The 15,537-nt window shown below is 43.4% G+C and overlaps 1 protein-coding gene across 2 annotated transcripts in view; it reads right to left on the bottom strand.

Annotated features, from left to right (window-relative positions):
* Positions 1–581: 581 nt before the first annotated feature.
* smarcad1a (SNF2 related chromatin remodeling ATPase with DExD box 1a) overlaps positions 582–15,537 on the bottom strand; it is a 15,195-nt gene continuing 239 nt past the window's right edge. Inside the window, exons 1-23 of one of the 2 annotated variants that reach the window (XM_079732872.1) lie at positions 15,317–15,537; positions 14,809–14,956; positions 14,503–14,632; positions 14,132–14,201; positions 13,874–13,971; positions 13,562–13,708; positions 12,316–12,388; positions 11,494–12,170; positions 11,049–11,242; positions 9,730–9,820; positions 9,126–9,225; positions 8,964–9,023; positions 8,663–8,738; positions 7,601–7,736; positions 7,264–7,395; positions 7,026–7,121; positions 6,756–6,873; positions 6,524–6,639; positions 5,650–5,838; positions 4,689–4,807; positions 4,080–4,262; positions 3,608–3,717; positions 582–1,114 (exon numbers count right to left, since the gene is read on the bottom strand). The exon at positions 15,317–15,537 is cut by the window's right edge and continues 239 nt beyond it. In XM_079732872.1, the coding sequence (XP_079588998.1) occupies positions 1,053–1,114; positions 3,608–3,717; positions 4,080–4,262; positions 4,689–4,807; positions 5,650–5,838; positions 6,524–6,639; positions 6,756–6,873; positions 7,026–7,121; positions 7,264–7,395; positions 7,601–7,736; positions 8,663–8,738; positions 8,964–9,023; positions 9,126–9,225; positions 9,730–9,820; positions 11,049–11,242; positions 11,494–12,170; positions 12,316–12,388; positions 13,562–13,708; positions 13,874–13,971; positions 14,132–14,201; positions 14,503–14,632; positions 14,809–14,956; positions 15,317–15,431 (3,240 nt within the window). In that variant the 5' untranslated portion in view covers positions 15,432–15,537 and the 3' untranslated portion in view covers positions 582–1,052. Of the gene's footprint in view, positions 1,115–3,607; positions 3,718–4,079; positions 4,263–4,688; positions 4,808–5,649; positions 5,839–6,523; positions 6,640–6,755; positions 6,874–7,025; positions 7,122–7,263; positions 7,396–7,600; positions 7,737–8,662; positions 8,739–8,963; positions 9,024–9,125; positions 9,226–9,729; positions 9,821–11,048; positions 11,243–11,493; positions 12,171–12,309; positions 12,389–13,561; positions 13,709–13,873; positions 13,972–14,131; positions 14,202–14,502; positions 14,633–14,808; positions 14,957–15,316 lie in introns of both variants that reach the window. The other variant, XM_079732871.1, reaches the window with a different exon arrangement.

The raw sequence follows: 15,537 nt of genomic DNA on the forward strand, positions 1-15,537 counted from the left end.
TTACGATCATTTGAATTCTTAATTGGCCCTTAGTCTACATTTTCATTCTTTCAGTTGCGTCATTGTTGAAACAGTGAGACCATATTGGTGGATTTGACACACTTTTAGCTTCCCGATACTGCAAGTAAAATAAAATATCCCCATCATAATTATTTTGATTTTGTTGGTTGTGGTGACACTGTTCCAAATCATCGAACCGAATAATTATTAAAACAAATCATCATGTTTTTATACAGGTTGGACGATTCATGTCATCCATCATCAGTATCCAACTGGATATATTCCTGCCAAAGTAACCCACTAAGCCTTATTCTCATTCCCCCCATGTACACTTTATATCGAGCCGCTTTTTATACTTTAGACTGAGATAAGAAGTTCTTATCAAAACCATAAAATATGTTCAGTATAGTCCAATATGTGATAACAGTGTGTTGGCCATCTGGCCAGATCTCAAATAGCTCAAATATAAAAACTGGAAGTGCTCCACAAATATCTCCAAGCCTTGCAGTTTGCACATGAGTGGACCATCTTGATTTTGGGGGGGGGGGGGGGGGGGGGGGGGGGGGGGGGGGGGGGGGGGGGGGGGGGGATACTATGGGTTATTTTAAAGTACTCCGGGTATGGAAACGTAGCTACTGTGCAGGAGCATGTAAACGTGTTCTCCATTAAAAAAAATGTCATAATGGCATCATGCCATTGGTTAGATCACAACTCAGGGTGGATCCCAAGATCTAAAAGCTTTGTATTTAAGGAAGAGCGTTCAAGTTTCTGATACAAGTCCAGTTGAAAAGCCACACTTACAACCTGACCACTCCCGACTATGTACTGGTTTCAAGTATTTGTAAAAAGGTCACATTAAAAATAACGAAATATTTGTTCAGTATGACTGTCTGGATCAAGTATGGAGCAGGGGTCCAAACCCTGTCCCAGGATGACGATTCTGTGAGAATACTGTCCGAACAATAAGAGTTGGGCCCGTTTTGGAGTGTCCTTACCAGCCAGTGTGGAGTTTAGTGCACACCGTGTTAAGTGTGTTAGTATGCAAATAGGTTTCACAGTCCCAGCGAGGCCTTCAATAAAGAGGCCATGTCCTCAGGAATGGTCCCCTCACCACCTGAGAGAAAGATTATCAATTAATATCTCCTTTAGCCTTCTTAATACAGCAGGGCTTTGGGTCAGAGATCTTGCCTTTGATTTTTGTCCTAATCCAGTATGCAGCCAGTAAATTATTTAATTTGACCAGCTTGGTGATCAATTTCACCAAGGGTTCATGGCATGCATGCCATGGATATCAGACCATGGATCATATATTGGTATACATGATTAATGGGTATCAAACCATGGACCATATATTGGTATACATGATCCATGGATATGAAACCATGGACCATATATTGGTATACATGATCCATGGATATGAAACCATGGATCATATATTGGGATACATGATCCATGGATATGAAACCATGGATCATATATATTGGTATAGATTAGTGTTGCACGGTATACCGATACTAGAAAGGTATCATGATACCCTCACGCAAAAAACGATACGATTCGTAAATTTTTTAGTATGGATACTTTTATTAAAATAACGTTCTGTGTCTGTGCAGCGAGCTGCTCCAACTCTCAGTCTTACTCCTTGCACCAGAGGCTAGTCAGTGGGCGTGCCCCTCATCTCGCACTGAGCCACAGCAACAGCAGGCAGCTCACTGAGCGAGTTAGACGCAACGAGATGGCGACTTATATGATATATGTAAGGGATAATGTTGTACAGAAGCCTCGACAGGGCGAACCGGACCCCGACGCGAAGTGGAAGTGTCTTGCTTCGCCCTGAATGGTATTATTTTTCGATAATGACCGGCGACGTTCTATACATTAACCCGCTTATTATATGGCTCCTTGCCAAAACGAAACAATATCTTCACACGGTGTGTATTTTTACAATTACCATTCGTAGTGTCGATCAGCAGAGAAAAAGTCAGCCAAAGACGTTGACGTCGCTTAGCACGCTGGGGTTGAAAAGTAACCAGACTACTTAATGCGGAGTGATAAGAAAGACGTGAATCAATCACTTTCCTTGACAGCGGTCTAATTCAGTGTGCATAAAAGTACCGACGGACAATCATTTTATTTTAGCTCAGCAGGTGGAAAGCAATAATTTTATTTTTGATAAAACTTGTTCAGTAGCAAGCATATTTTGAGTTATTTATTCTGAGTGTTAAAGTTTAAATACTTCACTGCAATTGTCGGACTGACGTTTGTCCACCATAGTGTAATGGCAGGTACCATGTAGTGGCATGTTTTGTTTTGTTTTTAATGAGAGGAGAAAATAGTTTTATTTTTTTTAATTGTATGTGTAAGTCAGACATTAATGTGTTCACTGTTCAAAATTTTATATTGTACAGAAAATTGGCTTGTTAAGCAAAAGCAATTATGTTAAAAAACAGAAGAGATTATGCCCATACTTGCTCTGTAGAATTAATTTATTAACGTAATTTGCTCTAAGAGCAGGAAAGGTCCAAGCTGCTGAAAGTTAAACCATACTGAGACTGAGCTGGACCATTATTCATCTCTTTTCCAGATATTTTAGATTTTCACCGTGGTATCGGTTTAGTATCGAGTATCAAGGTATTTTCAGGCAGGTATCGTATCGAAGTCGTAATCTTGGTATCGTGCAACACTAGTGTGTGTGTGTGTGTGTGTGTGTGTGTGTGTGTGTGTGTGTGTGTGTGTGTGTGTGTGTGTGTGTGTGTGTATATATATATATATATATATATATATATATATATATATATATATATATATCTCATCGAAAACCCTATGCGGCTGATGACTTCTAGTGCATTCCCCAAACCACACTCCAGTATCAACGTAAACAGGACACCCCATTTTTGCTGCCCATATGATTATTATTAATATAAATGCGTGTCGAAAGTCAGATTTTCCACAGCATTTATTGAACGTATGACCATAAAAATAACGCTCTCATTTTGAAATTGTAACGTTTATATAGACACAAGAGCCAGTGAACCCACTGTTTTAAACATGGCAATTTGTCTTACATGATCGTCAACATTGTAAACTATGCTATTTATCACCATTACTGATATGACCCCAATTTAGAGAAAAAAATGGGGTAAAATCCTATGTTTTTGCCATTCTCTCCAAAACACTGAGAACGTTCCAACCTGTAGCAACGCATGTAGAGTTCTTTCGGGATGTCCGAGTACCTTTTCTGAGGGACCAAGGGGCACCGGTGGTACGGTTTGTGTGGACGCATGGAGCTCTGTCTGAGCAGCGATGTATTTAATGTCCGCGTCTGAGTGACGGTTAGGCTTCCCAGACACCTATAGTGTAATGCTATGCTCATAACACTTACACAAAGGCGGTTCTACAAAAGTATTATAAAGTTGGCGTTGGTCGTAACCATGGGGATAACTCCCCCCCCCCCCACTCCTCTTTCCTAAAACTCTCAGCCCAAAACCCAGTTTTAAATCAGTGTTTGAATTGGGTCTGAAACAGTGGGTTCACTGGCTCTTTAAACGATCGGTATTGTGTAATAGACCCGTCCTGTAGATGGCACCGCCATCTTGTGTTTGCTTACTTGCGTCAGCTGCCGTCATGTCCTGCTCCAGCTTCAGTTTTTTCTGACCCAGTCGCAGCATGTTATCTTCAATACTGTCCTTACTGATCAGCTTTATGACCTTCACCGTCCTGTAACACACACACACACACACACACACACACACAATATAGAATATTGCATAACTTATAGCCAAGGCTGCGCATCATGTGCATGTTTTACGTGTTTCTCTTTCATTTCAAAGGTGCTCCTTGTGTGTTTTGTAATACGTTTGAATCTGAAACGAGTTTAATAAATAAACCTCAAGCATCTGTCAAATAAACTAATAACAGCAAACTAAAACCATGGTTGTAAATCATTTAATTTCTTTTAGTTTTACACCCAAAAGTAGGAACATTGAATTTTGATGCGACAGTCCCTGTGAGTGATGATTATGCAGGGCCAGCATGTGTTTGGCCCTGTTAAAGGGGAGGTGACGGGGGCAGCCTGCTACCTGGTCTGGCCCAGTCGGTGGCAGCGGTCCTCCGCCTGCTTGTCATTGTACGGGTTACAGTCGATGTCGTGGAGGATGACGGCGTTGGCCGACGTCAGGTTGATGCCCAGGCCGCCGGCACGCGTCGACAGCAGGAACACAAAGATGTCCTGGTCGTTGTTGTACTCGTCTATCAACACTATCCTGTGGGACGGAGCGGGTGTCATGGGCTTTCATATGGAAACAACCTGTTCATTTTTTAGATGGAAGCAGGTGTCGATAAATAGCATATTTATTCAAGGAAGTGGAAATCTCAAGGATTTCTGTTTCATTCTCTTATGCAACACGTGTCCCATAATTGTTCCCATAGAACCCCAACATTCATAATACTGCAAAGGCAAGGGCTTTCAACAGCAGACCATAGGCTCAATCAAATTGTTAAGTCTCATTTAGCCATAGATAGGGACTTGGCCGCGATTATTTACATAAAAATCTCCCACAAATACCATTCTAACTTTTCAACACAGATGATTAAAAAACAAAAATAAAAAAAATCGTTAAGATTCTTTATGACACACACAAACGCGCACGCACACACACACACACACACACAGACACGGGAGCTCAGACCTGTCAGCGATGGGCGTGGATCCATCCAGCCTGACGTAGCGATGCTTCAGGTGTCTCAACAGAATCTCCACAATGTCCAGCATCATGGTGAACTGGCTGAATAACACCACCCTGTCTCCCTGAGGGGTGGAGGGGATAGCCACGTTAGAAACTCGAATAGAGCCACAAGGAAGGCATGGTGCGAGACATTAGCTCCCTCATGACAACGTTTTATTTACCACCAGACACAGACGAACCTGGAATAACCGATGGTGAACCACTTCAGTATAGTACGTTTTAGATCTGGATATTCTAGCAGTAGTGATCAATAATAGATAATTCATTGATTGCATTTTAAAAATGAAGGTTGAATGTGTCGGCTTAGCTCAGGAGCGAGTGGGGTGACTTTTAACTGCAAGGTTGCTGGTTCGATCCCCGGCTGCTCTTAGCAGTGTTGAGGTGTCCCTTAGCAAGACACCTAACCCAAACACTGCTCCTGACGAGCTTGCTGTCGCCTTGCATGATTGACTCAGCCGTCGGTTTGGAATGTGTATATGAACCCTTGCTGCCAAATGCCCTTAAAAATGTATACCCAATCAATCAGTATTAGGGTTGTGTCCTCAACTTGGCATATATTATCAAGCCAACAGAACACGCGTCCACAAACTTGCTGTGCAGGATAGTCTAATTGTTAGAGGTGTTTGACTCCCCTGCTGAAAGTCTGGGGAGTCTACCATGTTAGAACCCCGATAACCCCGATATCTACCCCCCAAGCAGCTTATAGTGAACAAGTAGCTTATAGTGAACCCATAGCTTATAGTGAACAAGTAGCTCATAGTGAACAAGTAGCTCATAGTGAACCGGTAGCTTATGGTGAACCGGTATCTTATAGTGAACCAGTAGCTTATATTGAACCAGTAGCTTACAGTGAACCAGTAGCTTACAGTGAACCAGTAGCTTACAGTGAACCAGTAGTGCGTACCGCGTCTTTGAGCGAGGCCAGAAGGTCCGTGAGGAGGTTGAACTTCCCAGAGTCAAGTAGCAGGTGGCTGTCTAGCTGGTAGCACCCGATGGAGGAGTACTGCTGGCAGAGCCGGTGAAGCTCAAAGTCCGACATCACCTCCATATCCTCCTGGATCAGCGCGGCATCGGCATCGAAGTGGGTCGGCTCCTGGGGAACAGGAGGAGTGGCTTAACAGTGTGAGGGGAGGAGTGGCTTAACAGTGTCGGTCGAGGAGTGGCTTAAGAGTGTGAGGGGAGGTGTGGCTTAACAGTGTCGGAGGAGGAGTGGCTTAACAGTGTCGGAGGAGGAGTGGCTTAACAGTGTCGGAGGAGGAGTGGCTTAAAAGTGTGAGGAGGAGTGGCTTAACAATGCGAAAGGAGGAATGGCTTAACAGTGCGAGGGGAGGTGTGGCTTAACAGTGCGAGGGGAGGAGTGGCTTAACAGTACGAGGGGAGGAGTGGCTTAACAGTACGAGGGGAGGAGTGGCTTAACAGTACGAGGGGAGGAGTGGCTTAGCAGTGTGAGAGGAGGAGTGGCTTAACAGTGCGAATTGAGGTCAGGTTTAACAGTGTTAGGGGAGGAGGGATTAACAGTGTGAGGGGAGGTGTTGCTTAACAGTGTGAGCAGAGGTGTGGCTTAACAGTGTGAGGGGAGGTGTGGCTTAACAGTGTGAGGAGGAGTGGCTTAACAGTGTGAGGAGGAGTGGCTTAACAGTGCGATTTGAGGTCAAGTTTAACAGTGTGAGGGGAGGTGTGGCCTACAGTGAGACGGGAGGAAGGGCTTAACAGAGTTCCAGGACTACTACATTGGTCTAACGGCAGAGGCTTTTTTCACAGAGAGCGGTTGGACTAACCTTAAGCATCAGCTTGCTCATGGTTTTGAGTTTCTCGGTGGTGTAGTATTGTCTGTGGAGCAGAGGGTGGTTGGCCATCTTCCTCAGCTGCATCATGACGTTACACAGCTCTTTCTCTGCACAGAAGGGGGGGGGGGGGGGAGAAGGAATAAGGAAAGAAAACAAAGCGTAGATTTGTTTCCCAAATTTCTCGACTGAAGATAGAGAAGATGGAAGACAACCAGATTCATACTCTCTCCAGTCGCAGACTTTTTGAGTTTCTTGAAGAGGGACTGGTATAATGTTTTCTGTTTCTCGCTCATTGGACAGAACTCAATCTTTTCTTCCTTGGCAGGCAGCTGCTGTAGGACCTGTTGGAGATCACAGACAAACAAAATTATCTGAAGGGCCTTCATACAATTTAAATATCTTAATTTCTAAATGAATTACTGTGAACCAACTTTTCTCAGGAGCCCACAAACATAGAGGCATGGAAATCAACATATGAACATGAAGTATTTACCTCACTCTTCACCCTTCTGAGGATGAATGGTTTCATTATTAGTTTAGCTTGAGCGATGCGGTCCTTCTCAAAACTACTCTGCTCCTCATGTGATTTCTGACAAAACAAAAACATGTCATTAATAATAATTAGAATTTTATTTTCTTCCAACAAAAACAGTATGTTAATTACTCGATTCAGGTGTGTTTACATTCATCTGGGTTTCATTCATTCAAAATGATCGGACACGGGGAGTTACCATGGAGAACATCTTGGAGAGCTGCGCGTTGGAGTTGGAGAACATGGAGGGCATGATGAAGTTCAACAGAGACATCAGCTCCAACAGGTTATTCTGGAGCGGCGTGCCGGTCAGCAGCAAGCGATGCTCAGCCTACAGAGAACCGGAGAAACAAGCGGTTACACTCAATGTTTACTGATACTCATTATTAGACACTAAATATGATCCGTCGGAGTGACGGGATCACCCCTTTAACACACACAAATTTAAAAGCGTATTCAAGTCACGGTGCCTGGCCGTATCAAAGGTTGTATCAAAGGATGGGGTGTGAGCTGCGAGTACGGGAAGGTGCACTTACGTTGATGGCCATGAGGTGGCGGTAACGCAGGGAGTTCATGTTCTTCAGCATGTGACCCTCATCAAAGATGGCGTACTTCAAACGCAACTTCCGGAAAAGGCTGCGGTCGCTGTCGTTTCCTATTGCCAAGTTATACCTGTGAAAGACAATGATGTTTACAACCCTACGGAAACAAAGGACTTCCCCTCAACATTATACATTAAGACAATACTATAGAAAAGTTTGATGTAATTTGTTGTTCAGATGGTCAAATTGCATTTCATCACATTGGAAGTAAGTAAACAAAATAAGTAAATACAATGCCAGGAAACTGCTTTCAAAATGATTTGAACGGACCACAACAGACAAAGACCATTTGGATTAAAATGTGCGGATTCAGAACACACACACACACACACACACACACACACACACACACACACACACACACACACACACACACACACACACACACACACACACACACACACACACACACACACACACACACACACTAAAATGAAAGACGCCACATCCATCTACAGCAGAACAGCCAAGGGTGCTGCAACAGCACCGACACGACATACTTAACTCCAGAACAAGATTTCGGAGGAAGGCTCAAATTTGTATTGCCTTTACTTTAGGCGGTACGGCAGAACACCGTTTTCTGGTCAACGTACTGTAGGGAGGGTCCAGACGTTGACGTACCATGGACGCAACAACTCTTCGGGTTAAAGCTAAATCGGGTAAGAGCGACAACACTACAGCTCTGGTGAGGCAGTAGAGTTATTGAGGGAAAAATAACCTGTCACGGAGACGGTCTGAACCCAGCTCACGTTCCCAATCAATGGGTGAACAATCCAACGCTTGGCGAGTTCTGCTTCACAATGACCGGAAGGGCAGGCGTTGATGCATCAAAAAGCGACGTTGCAATAAACACCCTCCCCCTGCTCTCGAGGGGTACCAGATATCTTGTGTGTCTCATGTCAATGCCAGATTTGAATTTCTATAGAGAACCAGCGGATTCGGGTCAGCACCGCGAGGTAATGGACAAGCGGACCCAGACTGTTGGTCAATACTCACGTGGACACGATGACCTGAAATTCTTCATCTCCATTGAGGATGTTGTGTTTCATGTACCTGCGGTCCTCCACAGATCCTGCATGCAGACAACCACAGTCAGCCTCTTCTGCTTTTCATATGGTTCCACACTGACCAGATTACTTTTGCGACAATAAAACTGAATAACAGTTATTTTGAATAACAAATTACATAAAATGTTAGAACATTTAGTAAGGGTATTTTGAGGCACTTTCTAAGGACTTCAAATTTAAAGACTGTTTTAATTGGATTGCATGAGGAGAATGTATGAGCAGAATCTTACCATAATACACTAGAACTTTAAGTTTCGGAGACCACAGCTTCAGCTCTCTCACCCAATTATCTACAAGCAGAAGACATTGAACCTCAGACCAATGTAGCTTGCCTTTGCTAACATTTCAACGGTTGGCAGACATGTTCAAGGGTGCGGGTGTGTGTACTTTACCTAGTGTTGAGGCAGGTACTGTGATGAGGTGAGGACCTTCTATACCATCTTGGTAGAGCTGAGAGAGAAACGCTATAGCTTGGATGGTCTTCCCAAGACCCTGGAGAAAGGAGGGAGAATGACACAGAACAAATATGAAAGACAGAAAGGTTGCAGAGGTAAGAAATAATTTTCTTTACACCGCAGCAGTCTTTGTTCATAGAGATATCAACAAGGATTTCAATGACACTATAGGGGGTAAGCAGATTATTATTTTCTCTCCGTCAAAGGCTAAAACAAATGATTATGTCTTTCCCCCCTGCATGTTAGAGGAGCGCTTAGAGGAGATTGTTATGATACATTTTATATCCTGTTCAAGAAATGTATTATCTTTTGGATTGATTTCATATTTAGTAAATACATATGCAATTAAATAAAGGAATGAACACTTAGAACATTTTTGAGAGCAGTTTTGAAAGATTGACAAAGGTGGTCTTGTTAATTACCACAGTTTTGTAAAATAATGAGCCTAGCTACCGTTTAATTTGCAGTGAATAGTGCATATAATATAAAACATCAGAAAGGCACTGGGTGAAATCAGTGGGATATTCAATATTAACCTCACCATCTCATCAGCCAATATCCCACTCAGTTTGTGTTGATGCAACAGAAGCAACCACTTCAGCCCAATTAGCTGATATGGCTTCAGCTGATACCTGCAAACAACCAATCACATTGGAAGGTAAGTTACACCCAATATAAAAAAGGTAAAAAGCAAACAGGCCTATGTTAACAAAGAGGAGTGCTACTCTCAGGATGTTAAAACACTTGCAAATTACTCAAAATAAACTAATCATATTGTAAGGCCCCGTCCACATGGAGCCGAAACGGGCAAAAACGATCCGGTTTCGTTTTATGCGGTTCAGGAATATCTCCGTAAAGACGGAGTCATTGCGAAACCGCATCGAGCTGTAGAAACGCTGTACTAATTATTCAAGGCGCTGGTTCTCCACAGAAAAAAGTGGAGCGCATCAAGCCTGCGCGCATACAGCCTGCGTACTGTATACAAACATTCAGTCACGGGGAGATTCAACCTTTTAAATTGAGCAGAAATACTTCTTAATGTACAGTTAGTAATTAAATTCATCATGGGGCTTTATTTAAAGCTACAAAAAGAATACAAATAAAATAATAAAAAAGAAATTCAACGCAACTCTGACGTCCCCCAGCTGGTGGGGGGCTAATCACGTCATCGTTTGTGTTTCAGGAGTCCACACGAATTCTAACACGAAACAGCATAGGTCCGGATAGATTTGAAACCACCTCCGAGGGTGGTTTCAGAATGTGCGGTTTCGGGCACCCGATTCGCCGGCTCCATTTGGACGGTCGGCCGAAACGCACAAGAGTTATGCGGTTTCACAAAAAAAAAAAAAATCAACTCCGTGTGGACGGGGCCTAAATAGCTTAATATCTTCATCACTAGGCCTCTCGTGTTTTTTCCAAAAAGAACATTCCCAAGGTAAATAGAGTACATCTCCACAACTACTAGGGCTATAAAATGTTATCATTGGGCAAGAAGACAACACCTTTGTCATTGATGCTGCTGGGTCAGATTGAATTAAATGTGAGCAGAGTGCATGATCATTTGGTAGCCCTTTAGTAGTATAGGGCCATAGCGCACCATCTGTCAAGGTTTGGGTCCACTCGGGATCAAGAGCTTAATAGCAAAAGTAAAGTGAGTGACCTTGTTTCTACTTTTATCAGTATACAGTATTGTGTGATGATGCATTGCAACAACCTAATTATAGAGACCTAATTAAAAAAATTGTATTAGCTACTAAAATAGTAAAATTAATAGAACTTCCAACTTGAGGATGTTCAGGGTTATTGGCTTCATTTGTATTTCTGTCCGTATGTTTACATGCAGGTGTGTGCGCGACTCACTGGCTGTTGAGTATGCTGGGCTGTTTCCTGCCCACTCCCTTGGTCATGATCTGGGTGACCTGCTTGACCATCTTTGAGGAGATGTTCGTACATTTGGACATGAGACTCTGAACGGCGCTCCTCTCCTTGAGGACAACTTTACATCCGACCAGCAGCTCCTCCGTCAGGCCATTCTCCTTGTGTAAAAGCTCTTTCTGGAGGGGGGGGGGGGGGGGGGGGGGGGGGGGGGGGGGGGGGGGGGGGGGGGGGGGGGGGAGGGGAGGGGAAGGATGTGTAATATTAGACATGACATAAATCAACTGACATTTTGCTGAGGGAAACTGCTGGATTGCCATTATATTATTTAATTTTGATAATGACAATTTAGCTTGTTACAATATCATGTGTAACACAACATGGTTTCCCAATCACACCACTACTTAAAATGTCACACACACACACTTACGAGAGTCTGCCAGCTGTCGAAGGGCCGGAGCTCCACAATCTTCTGGGCCTTTTTGACGGAGCAGCCTGACATCAACGACAGCTCGTCCAGCGAAGCCTCCTGAAAGAACTGCAGTATCTGGCCCTTGAGGGTTGTTCGGTCCGACCGCTCTGCGTGTCCTCCATCCCCTTCCTCCTCGTCAGAGGACAGATCGTCCCCAGAGTCCTCGTAGTCGCTGGTGACCGTCTCCTCTTCCTCGCCCTCCGAGCTCATTTGTTGGTCTGAGGCGAGTGCCTTCCTCTTCCTCTCCACCGCCTCCTTCTTCGCCAAGCTGGTCCCGCTGGCGAACTTGGAGAGCATGTCACTGACGGAGGAGGCGGCGGATGAGGTTGTTGTGGTCTTTATTTTCCGTGGAGCGAGCGACGCTGTGGTTTCCTTGGAGTCCTTGCTGAGCCAGGTGGACAGCGTGGAGGAGCTGCTGCTGCTTTTGGACTCTTTTTCTCTGTCCTTACGGCCCTCGCGATTTCTGCAGTTGCTTGTTTTTTTTGCATTGCTGTGGTTTGTGGAGTCGTCCTCATCGCTGTCTTCTTTGTATCGGGCTGCCCTAGTCTCCCTCTGTGCTCTCTTTGAGACGTTTATCTTCTCAGAGTTGGTGGATTTCCATTCCTTGTCTTCAGGTGGACTGAAGCTGGTATCGTCTGGTGGTCAAGGAGCACAAGTAAATTTTGACAACATTAGAGCCTGACTACGTTCAGGGAAACGATTCAAAATTCAAATACAAGTTTCAGATGCACACGCATGCCTATGAGAAAACCAAAAAAGGTATATGATTCTAACCGTTACCGGAGAACATTCTGAGAACCTCCAGGGCTTCTTCAGAATTCCATTCATGCTCCTGCAGAACCTGCCTCAGCTCCTGCACACCAGACACAACAGTGGAGGATTATGACAGTGTACACACAAAAGGCTCAATAATGAAGGAACATGACAGTCCACACACCAGACACAAAACAGGCTCAACAGTGGAGGACAGTGACAGTAAACACACCAGACACACAACAGGCTCAACAGTGGAGGACCATGACAGTATACACACAACAGGCACAACAGTGGAGGACCCTAACAGTGGAGGACCCTGACAGTATACACACCAGACACACAACAGGCTCAACAGTGGAAAAGTCCTGACAGTCTACACACCACACACACACACAACAGGCTCAACAAGGAAGGTCCGTGACAGACTACAAACAAGACACAAGATAGGCTCAACAGTGGAGGACATGACAGTATACACACAATTGTATTATATTATTACTATTGTTTTTTTTATGCGTCCTGCTGAAATGCCTTAATGTCCATAAAATCTACCGCAATAATGGTGATATTTTTTAAATACTTAGACGCGTTAAGGCAGAATACACTGGGGGAAATATCCCAGAACTCCGAGCGCCGGGTAATTTTGTCTAAAAAAATATATGCGTCATGCGGGGCTAGTTGTCGCATGACGCGACGAGTGTGAGGAAACGCTTGCAAAAGACGAATAAATTGTACCCAAGAAGGGTGATACCCCTTACTATTTGGAAATCTGACCAGTAAATTATGTTGGCGACCAGTCCTCGCAGAACTAGAACCACCGACTACTATCTCAAAAGGGACCACCCCACAGAGTACTCGGGCGCTTGAGTTTGCACTATCATGCTATTGTCAGCCTCTGTTTATCACCTCAATAATTGTATATTATAAACCAAATTAACCTTCTGGTTTATTAAGAGTTCTTTCCTAATGAGAATACTGTAAATGTAAGTTGAGCATCATTTTTTAATATATACTGCGGTAATTATAGATATCGATCAATAAAAAAAACATATTGTGACATCATTTTGGAACATATTGTCAAGCCGTACTTGGTGTGATGAATGGGTGTGATAAATGCATGAATAAATGAATGAATAAATGAATGAATAATCCATACATTCATTGGAGTGATAGAAAATTATATCACTTTGTTGCATCATCATGGGATTAGGTAATGGCATGGAATCAGAGACTATGGAGCGCTGATATGTAGCCCTGAGTGCCAAAGTACCTCCTTGTCTTGGTCAGGGAACTTCTTCTGCAGTCTTCTGACCATGACTTCCTGCTTTTCCCAGCTTGGCTCCTCGTCTTCCTCCTCATCCTGCTCTTCGTCATCGTCTTCTTCATCATCAACATCTTCGTCTTCAGAAGCTTCGGCCTTCAAGTACAAATAAAGAAGGAATCTGTATATAATTAAATAGCTAGGCTCCCCAATGAAGAAACGTACGTAGCTTTGGGTGTGTAGCTTCTGCCTTACGTTTCACAGAAGTAATAAATCAGTTGATCTTCTGCTTGTATTACATAAATATGTTTAACTTCTTACCAAGGATGGCTTCCTTTTCTTGTTAGGCAGAATGACATCCCTCTCTTGGGAACTGCTGGTTCCAGATTGTTTTCTTTTTTTACTCTTGCCTGGGGAGGCTGAGAAAATACATGATAATAAATTGTTTTCAATAAACCAAACTCACATCTGACAATATTTGCCCATGCTACCTAAAAGGTGTGTGAGGAAAATTATATTTGGATTTGCCTCATTATTTGTCATGTTTTCCAATTCAGAAACCAATGTATTATTGTTTACCTTCTGTATCCCGATACTTGGCCATACACAGAGCTACAGCCCCATCCAATGTGCTAGTGGTCTCAATCACCTAAATACAGGAAAGAAGTTACATATATTAATCTCTCAACTAATACGCGTTGAACTTCACTTTACCCGATACCTTAACATCTAACTTGTAATTTAAGATAACAATTATTGAATGCCCAAAGGGAAATTCAGATGGTACAGCAGCATAAAGAGCAGTGCAAATCAAGAGACGATAATACAACTAAGAAGAATACAACATACCTATTTACAAAATCATTCTAATACAATAAAGTAAGGTACATAACACGTATTTACATAACAGAAAAGCACCATCAGGGTAGGTTTCGCTCGATTCCACCCACCTCGAGTAGCTCCTGTCTGGACCGCTGAGGGAAGACCTCCTGGAGTTTCTCAATTCGTTCATCGAGCTCAGTGTCGCTTTCTTCCTTGTGACCTTTTTCCTTCTTTGAGGATGCTTTCTTCATAAGTTCCCTGTATTTAAAGCAGACGCATTGTGAAAAATCTTGACTTTAGCAGAGAATGTTGATTAGAAAAAAAAGTAAAGTGTTTGAGGGAAAGCAGAGCAGACTTCCAGACCAGATCAGACCACAAATTACCAAATGGTTTTGTCGTGCAGTTTACTGGTGTCTTTCAAAAACATACTTTACCATTGAAGTGGAGATTTGACTTTCCTGGTTATTGTTATTTTTGGTGGACTAGAAAAGGAGTCGTCCTCCTCGGAGTCACAGATGACGTCTTCAAACACCACTCCTCGGACACGAGACTTTGAAGGGCTTATGGAAGTTTTGCCTTTAGCTGAGAAATAGATGAGGTGGGCTCAATTATACACGAAGCCAAGGAGTCAGCGGTTTGCAATGGTGTGCATTTTGTGGGACTCTTGAGATTTATGAGGGGGGCTTTGTTCGATGAGACATTAAATGAGACACAACACAGCGCTCAAAACCAAAAGACATCAGCCGTGACAAAATGTTGCAAAATTAATATGACAGCAATTAGCGATGGGGATGGGAATGCGTATGCTGTCGATATTATATATCAGGTACTCTCAAAATGCCTCAAAACAGAAGGCCGTCCAGTAACGTAATGTTAACTCTGAACACATCCATGTCAGAGGGAGGTTAGGGTTTATCCAAGGCTCTTATACGGTCTCCTCACCTGGCTTGTTTTCCTTCTCAGACTCGGGGCTGATGGAGCCAGTGTCCTGCTCTTTGTCTGTCGTCGCCGTTTGCTGTTTGTCGAATCGAAAACGGTCCAAATTGAAAACACTCATTTTAAAAGCTTGTTCAAGTAGAGCAGAAGAGGTTCACACTTTGGTCGGTAAGATGTTAAGCTGAATAAAGCCGTTGTCCAGCTGTGGATATAATTGTAATCTTGCC

The sequence above is a fragment of the Pollachius pollachius genome, assembly GCF_949987615.1.
Source record: "Pollachius pollachius genome assembly, chromosome: 1".
Lineage (NCBI taxonomy): Eukaryota > Metazoa > Chordata > Actinopteri > Gadiformes > Gadidae > Pollachius > Pollachius pollachius.